Genomic DNA, 17,733 nt, shown 5'->3' with positions numbered 1-17,733 from the left:
ATCAACATGACTTAGAAAAATATTATATATAACACATTTATTATTAAGAAATACAAATTTTTTATTTACCTCTGTGCGTTGGGGATGACTCGGACTCTGCCAGTGGCATCCATGACTTCCCCCTCAACAGGCTGGCGCCGAGCTCGAGGTCTACGAGGTGCTGAAGCTGGCTCTACACCCTCCTGCGCCTCAGCCACCTCTGGAGGAGCTGCCTGGTCGTCCTCCTCCTCAATAACATCTAGTGTGGGGGGCCGAGTCCGGCCTGTCCCACTAGCACTCCTCCCTCGCATATCTGCAAATAAACCAATATTAAACACGTAACAGATATACATATACATATAAATCATAAAACAAAATCAGTTTTTGAATGAACATCTGAGATATAACTACCTAATACAAAATTTACCTACTAATCGTCATCGTCATCGTCTTCAAGTATATCTTCTTCGTCTGATATTGACGGCACTTCTTCTTCGTCCTCCACCTCTGTAGGAGCGAAAAACACATTTGTTTCAACTTCCCCGATCGGATCAACCAAAATTCTTGAACCCTCATCTGTTATAACATTTGGAGGTTGTTCTATAATGTCCTCTTGAAACGCTGGAGTAATGGAATCGGGCATGTCTATCTCTGATCTGGCCCTCATCTTACATACTGTCCACCAGTTGACCTTGTCTTTCTTTTTACTTGGATATGTGCAGTAATGTACTTGACCGGACTGCCCGGCCAAAATAAATGGTTCGTATTTTCCATACTTCCGTTTATGATTGACATCCACAGTATTATATCGAGGATGCACTGACATACCTCTATCAGTCGGATCGAACCAATTACACTTGAACAAGACAGTCCTCTTAATTGGCAGAGCCGGGTACTCCAACTCAAGAACATCTGTTAATATTCCGTAAAAATCACTTTCCGTTGGAGCGTAGAGTGATCCTTTGACGCAAACTCCACTATTCATGGTTAATTGATTCTCCCCATAAGCCTTCGTTTGAAATTTAAACCCGTTTACAAAATATCCTTGAAAATGGTTCGCTTGCCTAAGCGGTCCCTTAGCCAGACTCAAAATATACGGATTACTTATATAGTTAGTTTGCGCATGTACCACATAAATGTATACTTGTCAGACCTTTTACATAAGAAGTACAAGATAATCTGAAAAATCATTTTGGATACTTACATATCGTTCAAACCACGAGGCAAATTCAGTCTCGAGCTTCACTTCTACTTGAACTTGGGTGATTTCGGGAATGATTTCGTACAACTCGTCAACATACAAACTTTAAAAAGAACCCAATACTTGTTATTACAGTAAAGTCATGTATTTGACAAATAAATTTAAAAGAAGAGTACGACTTACTCCTTGTAATGCTCGATTTTAGGACAGTTCAAGAGAATGTAGCTATGGGCGGCGGTGGATTCGTCCTCCTCCAAACTTCATTTTTTAGAAGTACCTATAGGTCGGCCATTCGGTTTGAAGATTGATAGTCGGTCTACATCATCATCCACGACATCATCACGTGTCTCGTTTCGTTGCAGCCGGTCAGGCAGCGTCGGATCACCGTCATTAAAGTAAAATGACGCAAATTTGGCTATTTCTTCGTACAAATATCCGGTGGAAATGCTACCTTCCACTTTAGCTTTGTTGGTCACTTTCCGTTTCAATTTTCTCAGATATCTGTGCAATCAAATTATTACGGTGTTAACAAATTTTTTTAATAGTTTTCAATGAATTTTAAAATTAAAGAATACTTAACCTTTCAAAGGGATACATCCACCGATATTGCACAGGGCCTGCCAGCTTCGCTTCGTAGGGTAGGTGTATAGGAAGATGTTCCATTGAATCAAAAAAGCTGGGCGGAAAGATACGTTCCAACTTGCACAATATTTTCGCAATGTCTTTCTCCATCTCAATTAGGTCGTCCTCTTTAAGCGTTGTGCAAGTCAGGTCTTTAAAGAAGATGCTCAACTCTGTAATAGGTTCCCACACGGACGGATGAAGAAATTATCGAAAAGCAATTGGCAAGAGACGCTGCATGAAAACATGACAGTCGTGGCTTTTCATATTGATCATTTTCAGCTTTTTCAAATCGACCCACCTACCCAAGTTCGACACATGCCCATCCGGGAACTTCAACTCTTTAACCCATTCCAGTAGAGCTTGTTTTGCGTTTTTGTCTAAAGCATATATTGCCTTTGGATATTGCCCGGTTGATGGATTAAATGCCAAGTCAGGACGATTACAAATACCATTCAACTCTTCTCTAGACTTAGCATGGTCTTTGGTCTTCCCGGGAACATTAAGCACTGTATTGAAAATGTTGGCCAATACATTTTTCTCAGTATGCATGACATCCAGATTATGACGAATCATATTCGTTTTCCAATACGGCAAATCCCAAAATATGCAAATATGCTTTTCTTATGCCACCCATGATGCTTTGATTTCTGAGCATTCATATCCTGAGCTCCAACCTCGTATGCCTTTTTAAAACCAAGGCTATCAATCTCTTGTTCAATTTCCTCTCCACTTCTGTATCCCCTGAATGATTTTTTTTTCTTTGTAGCCCCTTTTAAAATCTGGAGTGTTATTACGGTACGAATGTTCAGGTGGTAAGAACTTTCTGTGGCAATCAAACCACGATTGTTTACCACTCTTCGGAAGAGTAATTGCATCAGTTTCTTCCATACAGTGAGGACATGCCCGTTTACCCGATGTGCTCCATCCAGACAGCATTGAATAAGCCTGAAAATCATTGATTGTCCACATAAGTGCGGCTTTCAATTGAAAATTTTGCCGCCTATGAATGTCGTATGTCCGCGTCCCAAATTCCCACAAATGGTTCAGTTCTGCTATTAGCGGCTGCATGAAAATATCCAAACTGCCTTTTGGACTATTGGGTCCGGGAACAAGAACCGTTAGAAACATGAACTCGTCTTTCATGGCCATGCCAGGAGGCAAGTTATACGGAGTCACAATTACCGGCCATGACGAGTATTGTTGCCCAAATGCACTAAATGGTTGAAACCCATCCGTACACAACCCCAGTCTGATATTTCTAACTTCGGCTGCAAAATCTTGGTGTAACTCCGAAAAGTGTTTCCAAGCTGGCGAGTCAGACGGATGATTCATCACACCATTCTCCATCTCGTGCTCGGCGTGCCACCTCATATGTTTAGCTGTTGCCCTAGAAGCGTACAACCTCTGCAGCTTCGGAGTTATAGGAAAGTAATGCATTTTTATAAGGCACATTCGTCTTTCTTCTTTTTGAATTACCCGCAGTAGCCGGTTTCCACCTGTCATGCCCGCATACTTTACACACAGTCAAACCCGCATCGTCATCCCAGTATATCATACACATATTTTTACAGCAGTCAATCACCTCAACTGGAAGCCTAAGCCCTCTGACTAGCTTTTTAATGTTGTACGAATTTTTCGCTAACTTGTTGTCTTTAGGTAACAGTTGATGTACAAACTCGCTCATTTCATTCATCAGACCGTCAGACGCTTGAAATCGGCACTTGAATTCTAAAAATTTTACAGCTGCAGACAAAGCGGAGTGCCTGTCATTCCCAGGCCATATGGTTTCTTCGGCCGCACGCATCATATCATAAAACTTCTGAGTTTCTGCATTCGGAGGCTCTTCTGTCCATACTTCGGGACCACCAGCATCAGTAACCATTCTCTGGAATGAACTGCAACCCTCGTCTTCATTTCTATGCTCCCACATATTGTCCGCTTGCAGAACATTAATAGGCACCTCGACCCTCCTATGTTCCTCACCATGGTGAGTCCAGACGTGGTAATTACTCACAACCCCGTCTGTGTAGAGATGAAACTCTACTTCGTCAACAGTTCGAAAAGCAGTGTTCCGGCATTTGGATTTAGGGCAAGGGCATTTAATCTGAGCCCCACTCATACACTCGGGGTGTTGCACAGCAAAGTTCAAAAACTCTCTAACGTTACTAATGTACCTTTCAGTCAACAATCCTCTGACCAGTCTCCCACTATACATCCAACTGTGATCTGAATTCATTTCTGTAGCACGTACATTTAGGTGGGTTTAATACTCGGTGACAGCAAAGTCGATGTAATTGACCGCTTAAAAAGGTAGGGCCCTATCCCATTCGCAAAACTGGGTCTACTTAATACGATCACGATATATGCATAAATACGGAGAAAAATATTTGCTGAATAACGCAAAATACATATTCCGTTAGGAAATAGCGTTACGCAACATATACTAGATAGCCACCGGAGAACATACGACGGAAAACTACCAAATATTTTTCTACCGCATCTACACATATATTTTTTTCCGTGATCAAATTACGTAAACACCAGTTTTACGAACTGTACACACGTACAATCCCGTGTCGTTCAATCTCTTGAGGACACGGGACGGGTTTTCTACGGCTAGGTGAGATTTTATTCGGTGTGAATAAAATCTTTTTTAATTTATTTTAAGTTTATTTAGTCTACTACAATTAAATAAAATAAAAAAGAATAAACAATGGTACTTACTTGTTGTAGAGCAGAACCGCAACAGATAGGGGAAAGGGAAACAGACGGACCACACCAACAACAAAAGCGCAGAAACCTATAATAATAGTTTCAATCAGTGTTTTATAACAATACAAATTAACTATTTGAAGATATACTATAACTATTAAAATGTTTTTTACAAAAATCCGGCAGTATTTCCCCTAAAAATGAAAATCACCTATTTTTCAGGGAAAGTCTGCAAGCAAACAATGCATTTTTAAATCAATTCAACATACCAATTCACGCTCAACCCAATAAATTTATGCTAAATAACTCAATTTCATTCTATAATCATATATTAATTATCTAAATAAACTAACTAAAACACTAGAAAATAATATAACAAATTTAAAATTAAATCAACTAAAAAGTATAATTCACCTAAACAAACTTATAATTATATAACAATCCAAATAACTAACTTAATTATGAAATGTTACTAATAAATTTTAGATAATAAATTTTATTAATTTATTATATATAAAACAAAAGTTATTGTTAATTAAAAAATTAGTTTTTTTTATAATAATACTAACGTAATTTTAATAAATTTATCGAATTTAATAAATTATAACCTTATTTTAATAATTTCAATCTATTTATTATAACTAACCTAATTGTTAATAATAATATTTAATTTGATTTAATACTAATTAAAATCAATTTTAATACTAACATAAATTAATTTAACAATTTCTAATTTAATCTAAAATAAAATAAACTAACATACTAACATAAACTAATCTAGCAACATCATTTGATTTCTAATCTAAGTTTAATAAATTAATTAAAATAAACTATTTAATCAAGTAAATAAAAACAAAATAAATAACACTTACCGGAGGAGGAAACAGCAGGAGACGGTGAACGGTGGGGGACTGGAAACGGCAGCAGAACGGTGAACGGTGGAAAGAGAGACCGGAGAACGGCGGAAAGGGAGACCGGAGAACGGCGATAGGCGCTGGAAAAGGGAGCAGATCGGCGGCAGGCGCTGGAAAAGGGAGATAACCGGCGAAAACGGCGGGGGAATGGAGGGAACGGCGGTAGGAACTGGAAACGGCATGGGAACGGCGGGGAAAGGCGGGAGGCGCTGGAAAAGGGAGCAGATCGGCGGGGAAGATGAAAAAAATGTTTTTGGAGGAAAAGAACTGAAATAAATAAAATGGGAACTGAATCGGTTTCGTTTTTTAGGTTGTTTTTAGCAACGGATTTGTATCAGTCGCTAAAAACTTCCAATCCGTCGCTAACACGTCAACGAAACGGTGCGTTTCGTTGACGGGCCATTTTGGCGACGGATGGAACAATCTGTCGCTACATTTAGCGACAGATTGTTCCATCCGTCGCCAACCGTGGTTAAGTGAAACAGTGTGTTTCACTTAACCATAGGCTTAGCGACGGACGGAACAATCCGTCGCTATATTAAGCGACGGACGGAACAATTCGTCGCTATATGTAGCGACGGATTATTCCGTCCGTCGCTAATATGGTCGCAAAAAATGGCGGGGAACTTCCCGCCATTTAAATTAGAGGATTTAGCGACGGATTAAAATTCTGTCGCTAAATCCGTCGGGAAAAGTAATTTAGCGATGGATTTTACGTCCGTCGGTAAAATCCGTCGCTAAATCGCTGCTTCTTAGTAGTGCATTCTGATCTGAAATCAATGAGACCTGGTGAGTATAGAAATGGATTTGAAGCTATTCTCTCTTTTGATAAAAGTAAAAGGCCAAATGACTAAAAAATGTCAAATCTTTCATGAATGTCTTATAAAAATACAAACCTTTCAATTTTATCGAATTTGTCCTGAAACGCAAGATTTTACTTCAATTATATCCAATTACGCGATTTCACTTATGTGGCGCTGATGTGTGGTATGCCACACCAGCACCACGTATGTGCAACATCAGCAAAATCACGTAGTTGGACATTATTGAAACAAAAGCCTGTGTTTCCAGACAAATTAGATAAAATTGAAAGATTTAAACTTTTGTGAAAAAGATTTTAAAGTTTGGCCTTTTTTGAACATTTGGTCAAAGTAAAATGAAAAATTGAATTCTCGGAGGAATTTTTTGTCTCTAAAGGCTTGATAATTGGCAAACTGATAACTGATAAACCTACATTTAACAAAGTTGTCTGAAGTGTATCGCTGATTAATATGTAACCAGGAAACCAATTTCTTTCGATCAGAACTCATATGAACTATTGCGACCTGATTTGACAGAGTAACAAATGCTACTACTTTAACTACGCTCAGTCGGCTTCTCCAGCTCAACTATAACATGCGGCATGTTGCTTAATCAACCATGTCTGAGAGCTTTGCTTCAAGATCGATTTCAAAATTGAACAAATGAGCGTGAAATCGAACTTTGTATGAATCAACCATGTCCTAGGCATTTTTTTCTTTACTTGGTCCCTGCACTTTCAAAAACAAATTTATAAAAAAAAATTCTAACAAAAGTGTGGAAGTGTGAGAGATCAAATAAAGCAGTTTTTAAAAATACAGGGACTAAATAAAAAAATAAAAAAAATTTATAAAATTATTTTTGAAAGTACGGAGACCAAGTAAAGAAATAAAAAGGTCTTGGGACGAAGTAAAGAAAAAATAAAAATTATAAAGACTTTAGGGGGTCATTAGCCAAAATGGTACCCAACCTTCGCACCTTGTATCAAAATGGTACCCAACTTTGAATTTGTATCAAAATGGTACCCAACCTTTTAACATTTGTTTTAAAATGGTTTTTTTAACATTTTTCAGCCACTTTTGATGACATGGCAAACAGAAAAATAATTTTTTTATTGATGTAAAATAAAAGTTCGTTTTAATTTTTTAAATTATATAAAATCTTATTTATCATGGGATGTGGCAAAAATATAAGAAATTAGTTTTTCGGTTGCCATGTCATCAAAAGTGGCCGGAAATTGTTTTTTTTTTTTTAATTGTTTAAAAAACCATTTCGATACAAACGTTAGAAGGTTGGGTACCATTTTGATACTATCATTTTGATACAAGGTGCAAAGGTTGGGTACCATTTTGGCTAATAACCCGACTTTAGGATAGGTTAAATCATTAAAGGGTAATTACAAACTTATTATTAAAATTAAATGATAGAGACTATTAGTATATTACGTTATTCTATCAAATAGACTAACCTAATACGGTCATCTACAAATAATAATAAAATTAACAAAAAAAAAGTAGCCTTTATTTTGTAGTATTATGCATTTACACACATAAAACTAGGAAAAGACATAAATAAAACCAACTAACAGACACAAAACTATTCTCAAAAAAAAAAAAACAGACACAAAACTCTTCAAAATATGTTCGACTTTCTTCAATCCACGAATGGAGAAGATCAACACCATGGGCTCAAATTAAACCCGATCCTCATCGGCATTCTTGGAATTCTATGCGGAGCCATAATAGTCGGAACCATCCATTGCATTGCCATTGGCTGCCATGCAAGCCAAAGCCAAAATCCTGGAAATAACAGCCGAGAAAGAAATAGTACTAGAACCAGAAGGAGTAACAATTCAACGACGTCGACGATGACGATGATGACAATTCCGGCATGTACTAGTAGATACAGCAAGGAACAATATTGCAATGAAGAAGAAATTTGCTCAGTTTGTTTATGTGAATTCAATGAAGGTGAACAAATTCGTTTATTGCCTGAATGTTTACACTTGTTTCATGTTACTTGTATTGACATATGGCTAAATTCACACTCGAATTGCCCGCTTTGTCGGGCGGACACTGTGCCTCCGGAGAATGTTGTTGTCGTAGCGATGCCAGATTCCGGTGTGATTCCGCCATAGGAATTTCGTTAAATGAGGGTTTTGAGATGATTATAAGATAATAATATTAGCTTCTCAATTAATTAATGATGGAATTTAGTTTAACGATAGCTTTAGTTGTAAGTTTTCATAATTTTGGAGTAATTGATTCTGAACATCATTGAACTTTTGAGTTTTTTTTTTAATTCAGTCACTAAAATATTTTTTTTTCATTTTGATCACTGAACTTTCATTTTTTTTCATTTTGATATTTCAGGCCAAAAATGTTTAAGTGGCAGCCGGAAATTGACATGTAACAACCGGATTTTATAAGTTTTACTTTGAAAATTTATCACATACATAATTTCACTTTGAAAATGATTTTTTAAATCAAATAATACATATATGGCAAGTTTTCAGGTTAAAAAAATTAATTCTGGCTGCCACCTAAGCATTTTTTGCCGGAAAATACTAAAATGAAAAAGAAAAAAAGTTCAGTGATTAAAATGAAAAAAATAATAATTTAATAACTGAAATGAAAAAAATTCAAAAATTTATTGATCTTCAAAATTAATTACCCCATAATTTCGCTTATGTGCTACTTGGGTAATTAGTATGATTTTTGTAAAGTGGATGCTGCTGCTTGTGCATGTGAAACTTGAGATGCTTATTTCATTTTTATTATAGTCATCTCTTCTGATTTTCTGTATATATTCATTATATCGAGTTTTAATTGCTCCAATTCACATCATTTTGACTCAATGCAGTAATAAGATTTCATTTTGAGGTTGTTTTGAGTTCTATATTGCCTGCTTTATAATGTGGATAAAATATAATTCTTGTAAAACATCACTTCTTTTTAGGATTGATCATTATTATCTATATAAATTTATATTGCGCAATCAAATATATTTCATTTATTTAATTAAGGTTAAGATATGAACCAGAGAATTATATTTTGGTATATTAAAATAAAAAATACCGTGTGTATAATGTCAGCATAATGTTGGTATATTAAAACTATGAACCAGAGAATTTAAAAACAGTATTTGGTTTAATATTGGTATAATTTCAGTGTATTTTCAGTATATCGATTATAATATTTTTACATATCTTCTAGTTGATAACATACACACTTTTTTATATGTATTTTTATTATAGTTATGTGAACCAAATAATTTGTATATTGTTGGTTTAATTTTTTTAGTATACGATGTGGTGTAATGTTGTTATAAATTTTATTTTATATTATCAACATTATACACCGTATGTTTGTAATTATTTTTTATTTTTCGGTATTTTTGTAATTATTTTTTATCAACTAAATATTTTTATAAATAAAAAAAGGCAATAGGTACTTTTATAATTATTTTTATTTATTTCTATAAATGGTGTGATTTCCTCTGAATTTTAATATATTTGCATTTTTAGTCTTAATTTCAATAATTTAAAATATGAATTATTAACCAACACACTGTAACTCAAATAGTATAAATGTTGGGTAGCAAATTATCAAAATCGTACCACAAGTGTTTTACATCCCCGATTATTAAAAAAAAAGTATGGATTATTAACTTTTTATAATACAAGGTATCAAATTAATTTTTAATAAAAAGTAGTGACGTGGTCCCGGAAAATCATTTAACTCTTATCAATATCATATTCCAAATTCAATTTTATATTTTCCAAGCTAATATTCCAAAAATGAGTTTGGAGCTACTAACCCACATAGCATGAGTGATGTTAGATGAACTTTTGTCTTTACTTTCCCCATTTTTCCTCTTCAATAATTGTCTCCCCTAAAATTTCCAACCACCTCTCTAGTCTCTCTCCAACAATGCTTTAAACAAAGAAAAAAAAAACCTAAATTTTTTAAAAAATCTATCTTCTCCCTTCATTTTCATGGAGCAACACACACCCACCATTTTCATAGCTCCTGATCCACCACCTTTCCCTTCATCACCAAGAAGTGTAGACTTATCCCCTCTTGAATTTATTCTTGCTTTAGTAGCTGTTATAACCATCCCTGCCTTGATCTACACGTTCTTTTTCTCTATCAAGTGCCCCCCCAGCCCCTTCAGGAGCCGACGGGGGCGGAGTAGCACCTCCGATTCTGACGAGAACGATGGCGGTGGCGACGGGAATAACCCGACAGGGGGAAGTAACAAAGAAGTTGTTTCGTCTGAGGTTAAGTATCAGAAAGAAACGCATGTGAAAGATGTTGGTAGTGAGTGTCCGGTTTGTTTGTCAGGTTTTGGTGATGGTGAAGACATTAAACAGTTGAGTGGCTGTAAGCATTCGTTTCATGCTTCTTGTATTGATTTGTGGCTGAATTCTCACTCGAATTGTCCGGTTTGTCGTGCTTCTGTTCCAAGCGGTAAGCGACCTGGTAATGTTTCTTCGTCGAGATCGAGAGATCAGAATTCTGATTTTCACCAAGGTTTGCCTGATGCTGCCAATTTGGTTTGACAAGATCTTGTTTTGTATTTGAAATTTTGTCTTTTTTTTTGGGTTTCAAAAGGAAAAAAAATCTGAGTGCTGCTGAGAATTATATATCTTGCAAGAAATTGATTTTTTTTAGAAATTAGAGATCAGTAATCACAGACAGAATTGTATATATTTTTTGTTTGAGGAATTGGATTTGATTTTTATTTGATCTTTATTTGCTCAAACTAATGGGTTTGGTATATAATTGAAGTCACAAAAAGCTAGATAAAGTTCGGCATATAATTGAATCTTCTCTATTTTTTATTTGCGTTTTCTTACTTTTAAAAAAGAAAAGTGCATTTTCTTTTATTTATTCTATAACTTTCCGACTGTCATAATTGTGATTACTTAAGCAATATATCGACTTGATATACTCAAATGTTTTTAAAGTTTCCGTACTATAATTCGGTAATTATTATATAATTTTTTATAGTTCGATAGTTATTTTATAAAAAGTTATAATTCGATAACTGTAAAAATGTTTAATTCCGAATTTATAGTTAGCAACATTTTAAGAACTGTACCGACCGGTTCGACTATAAATCAAAAACTAGTCCGCTTTGATTTTAAAAAAAATAAAGTGTGGTTTAATCAATTTGAATATAAAAATTGCATAAATTAGTATATTATTAAATCGGTTTAACTGTATAACTAATCAATTTATATAAATTTACTTAAAATTTAAAAATTGATGTATCATATTTTTGTTAATTTTTTATTAAATTGATTGGCCTGTGAGTGAATAAGTACATTAGTCTTTTAAAATTAGGATAATTTGAGTCTAAGCTATATAAATTCATTTTATAGCTCATCTATAATTTTGGGTACAATAATTAATCAACAATTAGGTCGTTATGTGACAGCATGACAACTCACCATACTCAATGAATAGGTGTATAATATATGTGTGCATTCACATCACAAGCTCTTTTTTTTTTGTTTAATTGGAATCTCGATGATTCGAATCTAATGTTTTTATTAGAGGCAGCGATGAGTAGTAAATTTTCCGTTTCCATGGAAATTCTTCAATTAATTAGCTCTATAAATACGGAGATGAGTAAATTTGATTCAGATTAAATTTTAATTTCTTGTAAGTTTCAGATTAAATTTGATTCAAAAATATTATTTATTAAAGAATATAAAAAAACTAATATTAATATTATTCTAAATTTAAGTCAAATATGCGTCAAATAAAAAGTTTGAAATTTAGAAAACTATGACATATTAAGTCATCCATTATTGGACCTAATTTGTGTAAAAAGTCTAATTATTATTTAAAGTAAACATATAGATAACATTTTGAATCCGATCAAATTAACAAATCAGATTAAATTTTATCATCTTTAAAATTTTATATTTCTTATATCCCTAAGTTATATATGTGGAATGTTGTAATTTTCAAATCATTTGATTATTTAATAAGACATTTTTTTCTTCTTTTGATTTTTAGACATTTGCTTTTTTAATATAGCTATGAAGAAAATTTTTTAGGTAGGCTCAGTCCACCACGTCATCTGTGAACTAAGCCAATCATATCATAACAACTCATTAAAATGAGAGCATTCTTGTAATATTATTATTCAAAAATGTATGTAAATAACAAACAAAATTACAAAAATACCCTCATTTTAATGAGATATTATAATATAATTGGTTTAGTCCATATATAACGTGATGAATTGATTCTACATAAGAATTTTTCAGCTATAAAATGGAGGCCATATTTCGTAGCCAAGTAATGCAATCTAATTAGATTTGCAATCCGGTGAAGAAAGGAAATACTAGTAAGTTGTTAAAAATTAGCCGTCAATTATGACCCTGAAATAAAGGGGAAGAAGAGAAAACTGATCCAACGGCCATAGCTTCTCCATCTATTTACTCATTTTGACTTACTTAGCATTATTTTTTATTTTTTATTGAATAAGAAGGGTTTCATTCAAAGGTCCATCTCAACTAATAAATGTCCCCTATTGCTGCCTTAGATTGGATATGAAGCAAAACCCATATGGAAGACATCATGTGATTTTCACTTTGTGGCATTATGGTCTTTGTGTTCTTGATTCCTCCATGATACTCTAATCAAGTGATTCATAATTCTTAGTTGTTATACATTTTAAATTATAAATTTCAACTCTAGTCAATAATTTTGAAATAGTGTATTTGGAAAAAGGGTTGAATTCTCAAAAAAAAAAAAAAAAGGATTGAATATTTGCTATAAATATTTTAACCATTTTTTTCCTATTGTTTATAGTGTGGCGCAGATTTTGCCTTTCAAATAGATTCCGAGATGGGGTGGGTGGTCCTATGAATATTGAGATTCGGATGCCGCAGGTCCTAGAGACGGATGACGGTCTACAATGATAAAAAAAAGTATATAGACATTGATTTTTAGGTCTATAGTCCACTCCAATACTTAAATTAACTAGTTTCGCATTACGTGCTATGCACGTGGCTCGTAACGTAACTCGTCAATGTATATATTAGTAAATTTATTATAATTATATCAATTTTTTATTTATAATTAATATTAAATTAGTTAAAAAAATTTGTAAAAGTTAATATAATATATTAGGCTATTAAGTTTTTTTTCATAGTGAATTTATTCTTCTTTTACTTTTATAATAACCATAATTAAATAATTAATTTAATTTTATTAATAATATCTTTAAAAATAATAAGATAGAAATTTAAATAATTATATATTGACCGAATATAGTATTTTAATTTTGTAGTTAAATCAAACTAAAAGATAGGTATTCCTACTAATTTGGAGACAATTTAGTTATTTTTTACATACTAAAAAGTAAATTGGAGATAATTTAGCTACCTATTCTAATTAGGACTTTAATTAAAATAGTGATTAATTAAATAACTAATTAGTTAATGACTATAAAATCTTTATTCAGTAATAAATTAAAAAGGATTATTCAGTAAATTTGCATGTCCCCCCCCATCCGTGCTTTTATATATAGTATAGATAAAGATAATAATGTAAATTGAACTAGTAAAAATAAAAATAATAGTATAAACTGTGAGAAGTAATAAAGTTAACTCTTTTGTAGATCATTCATTTTGTATCTACTTTGTTATCATTTTTCTTTCTGTTTATTTAATTTTTTTGAAGCGCCCTTTGCATTAAGTCTTCATTTTCTTCCTCGCTTTTCTTTCTTCATTTTTTGTTTGTTGTTCATCGCTTCAGGGGCAGATTTAGGAAGAGTTTATGGTGAGCAGCTAACTATTTTATTATTTTAAATCTTAAAAAAAAATTTATTAGTAGTATAATTTTTAGACTTTAAAATATATAACACTGACCAGCTTAAATTTTTTATATTATCCATTCATCTTATAATTTTTTTTTTCCTATCTGCTATCGATCTATGTGATGTCAGAAGGTTTTCTAAAAGTTGCTAAAGGATCTCAAGAATTATCCAAACTCTTTTTTCCAACTAATTTGGTAACGCTCCAAGAGTCCTATGACTTTTCTGATGACTTCTTACTTGATTTACATGTTGCTAGTGTTCATGCCATTCTCCTTCCTCTATCAATAGTTATATATTTGTAATTTCTTCATTAATTTGTAACATATATATAATCTATAATTATTTATAGTTGATTTTTCTATACATTATAAAAATTTGTTTAATAAATAATTAAAATTGATTGTTGTCAAATATATTATGCTAATTTTTATATTTACTTATTTATTAGCATTTAAAATTTTTATTAATTAATTTTTATATATTTTTATTTGATTTTAAATTAATTTATATTAAAAATAAATAGAGATTTTATTTATGTCAATTAAGCTCTTTATAACATTAATTTAATGGTTTAATCACCAAAAAATATCAAACATATACGTTTTGTGTCAATTATAGCCAAACCTTTAAAAATCACTAGATTTAGCCAAAACTTATATGTTCTATTTCTTTTTTAGCCATTTTTGAATAGAACCGGTTTTTCTGACACTGTGTCGTCCACGTCACCGCCAACTAAGCAATTGGCTGACATGACAGCTGAAATATTTAAATAAGGTTTGGCTATAACTGACATAAAAAAAATAGGTTTGGTATTTTTTGGGTGAATAAACCTAATTTTAAATTCAAGCCAATTTTAAAATTTAATAATTAGTAAATTAATTACTTCATTTATAAAATTTATATATATTTAAAAATAATTAATATTTCATATTTAATACTAATTAAAATTAATTTAATTAAACCTAATTAAATCTAATAAATTTATATTATAATATATTTTAATGAATATATAATTTAAAAAAATGAATTAATGTATTACTTACGAATTAATGTTGAATTAAATTTGGTGAAAGGTTTTAATATTCATGATGATTTTGAACTTGATTTATTATTTTTAATGTTGTTGAGATCTTGTTATAACTGGGTTTAGGTAATAAATAAAATAGTTATGTGTAAATTAAAATAAGTTTTTGGCTATGCCGAGTAAAATGACATATGCGTTTATGATTATAAACATCATGATATATATTGATTACACCACAATGAGCTTCACTTTTTTAAAGAAAAAAAAATAAAAAAATAATTACACTCGTCCTTTAAATAATCAGTCTATTCAGTGATTATTTTTATGTTTATATGTTTATAGTTGAATTATAAACACTGTCGTATGTTTGTTGTGTATATTACTCTCAGATTGTTCGTCGGAAGACGAACAATCAGGTCTCAAACGGCGGCGGTGTCAAAAAACCGATGACTGGAATTTAAGAAAAATAAATTTCAAGATGAATATGACATTTTTTGTTTTTAATAGAATTTAAATTAATTATATATCCATCAAATATGTAAAAACAAATTATTTAAATTTAGTAAAAAAATAAATTAATTTTAATTAATGTTAAATAAAAATATTATATTTTAAATATATATGAATTTTATTATAATAAAATTAATCATTTAATTATTTAATTTTAAAATTAGTTTTATTCACAAAAAAATACCAAACCTATGCATTTTGTGTCAGTTATAGCCAAACCTTATTTAAATATTTCAGCTGCCATGCCAGCCAATTGCTTAGTTGGCGGTGACGTGGACGACACGGTGTCAAAAAAACCGGTTCGATTCAATAATGGCTAAAAAAGAAACAGAACATATAAGGTTTGGCTAAATCTGGTGATTTTAAAAGATTTGTCTATAATTAACACAAGACGTATAGGTTTGACATTTTTTGGTGATTAAGCCTAATTTAATCTTATTAATGAAGGAGGCAATTGATAAATAATTAATTTTAGTATTAGTTGATGTAGTAGTTTGCAGACAAATTGATACTTAGATTTTATTTAGGTATTATTTTGAAACTAACCTATCTTTGGAAAGTAATTACACAATTTCACCTATTTTTTCCTTATTCTCCGAACTACATTGTTTTGAAAAATAATTTTAAAAATACTTTTTTTCGTAATTAGGACTTCATTCTCACAACACAATTACGCAGCCTCATTTCTTTCAAATCTCTCTTTTCCTTTCTTCCTCTCAAATATCTAGTTTTTAATCTATGTCATTAGTCACATTAGAGAACGCTCATCATCATTTTTTTTCCGATTTACAAGCACAAGAAACCTGTGTTGTTTCAGTTGTTTTTTCATCGTCGTCTTTCTTCTGGTGGATTTTTTGACGTCTTTTTTTTCCGCTAATTTTTTCCATATTGTCTTTATTCCAATGATATCTTCGACGCCGTCTTTTAGATTTTTTGTGATTACTTAGATTTTTTATGATTTTTTGTACACAAATTATAATAGATGTATTGTTCTCTTGTTAATATAATTATTCTATTATTTTGATGCTACTGATTTCATATACAACAAATTTATTTACTTTTTATGGTTGTTTTGCTAATAATACACAGTAAAAACATCATTGAAAAACACCATAAAACACAAAAAAAAAATACCACAAAAAAATCAATAAAAAAATTATATCAAACGTAAAAATTAAATAATGTATTTTTGAAATTAAACACTTAAACAAGGTCATTTTGACAAATACAAAAGGTATGAGATGAAAAGGAGTCCAAAAATTTGGTACTGTAGTAATTAAGTCTCAAAATAGATAACCTTAAAAATTTCCTCTTTTATTTAGTATAGTCATAATTTATTATGTTTTTAAAATTTCTTTGGAATATGTTTCATAATAACTAATATGCTATATATGATTATTAATCAATTAAATAATTAATAACTATTCAAAATTTTAAATAAAAAAAGATTAATTTGAAAAGTAGGAGTACATAAAACACTAATTTGACATTTTTTAAATTTCCATCTTCCGCCCAGGTTGTTGTAATATCCCGTATTTTTTTCTTTTTATTATTTTAAATTATTTCAAATTTATATTTTAAATTTTGTATTCCGTCAAGGTTTAGGTAGATTATTATTATTATTATTAAATTAAATATATTAAGTATTTATTTTGATTTTAAAAAAAAAAAAGAGCCATGCATTCATATGCAATTCTCCTTATGGTTCACGTATATAAAGGCCCATGCATGCCTTATTATTGTATTGGATCAACATTATATGGCCATTCCTTTTTGAGGAAATTAGACTCAGCACTTGATTATCAAAAATAATTCCAAAAATACTTGAGCATCTTTTTTTTTCTGTCAACACTTAATTTCACCTTTTTATTTCATTTAGCACTTGATTTCACCTTTTTATTTCATCCAGCACTTGATTTTACCTTTTTATTTCATCCAACACTTAACCCAACATTTTTATTTCGTCCAACATTTAACTTCATTTTTTTTATTCATCCAACATTTAACTCCATTTTTTTAAGATTTAGAATTTAGATTTTAGGATTTTAGGGGTTTAGAGTTTATGATTTTAGGGTTAGGGTTTAGCATGATTTAGGGTTTAGGGTTTAAGATTTAGGATATAGGGTTTA

General features: G+C 31.4%; 2 protein-coding genes across 2 annotated transcripts; both read left to right on the top strand.

Moving 5' to 3' along the window:
• Positions 1–7,834: 7,834 nt before the first annotated feature.
• LOC126665804 (RING-H2 finger protein ATL51-like) lies at positions 7,835–8,641 on the top strand. Its single transcript, XM_050358723.2, has one exon. It carries the CDS (start codon positions 7,868–7,870, stop codon positions 8,363–8,365), a length of 498 nt encoding a protein of 165 aa, XP_050214680.1. The 5' UTR covers positions 7,835–7,867; the 3' UTR covers positions 8,366–8,641.
• Positions 8,642–10,057: 1,416 nt separating this feature from the next.
• Positions 10,058–10,979, top strand: LOC126660005 (RING-H2 finger protein ATL33-like). Its single transcript, XM_050353363.2, has one exon. It carries the CDS (start codon positions 10,226–10,228, stop codon positions 10,790–10,792), a length of 567 nt encoding a protein of 188 aa, XP_050209320.1. The 5' UTR covers positions 10,058–10,225; the 3' UTR covers positions 10,793–10,979.
• The last annotated feature ends 6,754 nt before the right edge of the window (positions 10,980–17,733 follow it).

This window comes from Mercurialis annua, linkage group LG1-X (genome assembly GCF_937616625.2).
Source record: "Mercurialis annua linkage group LG1-X, ddMerAnnu1.2, whole genome shotgun sequence".
Lineage (NCBI taxonomy): Eukaryota > Viridiplantae > Streptophyta > Magnoliopsida > Malpighiales > Euphorbiaceae > Mercurialis > Mercurialis annua.
Note: the sequence above shows the minus strand (reverse complement) of the source record. Positions and strands in the feature narration are given on the sequence as shown.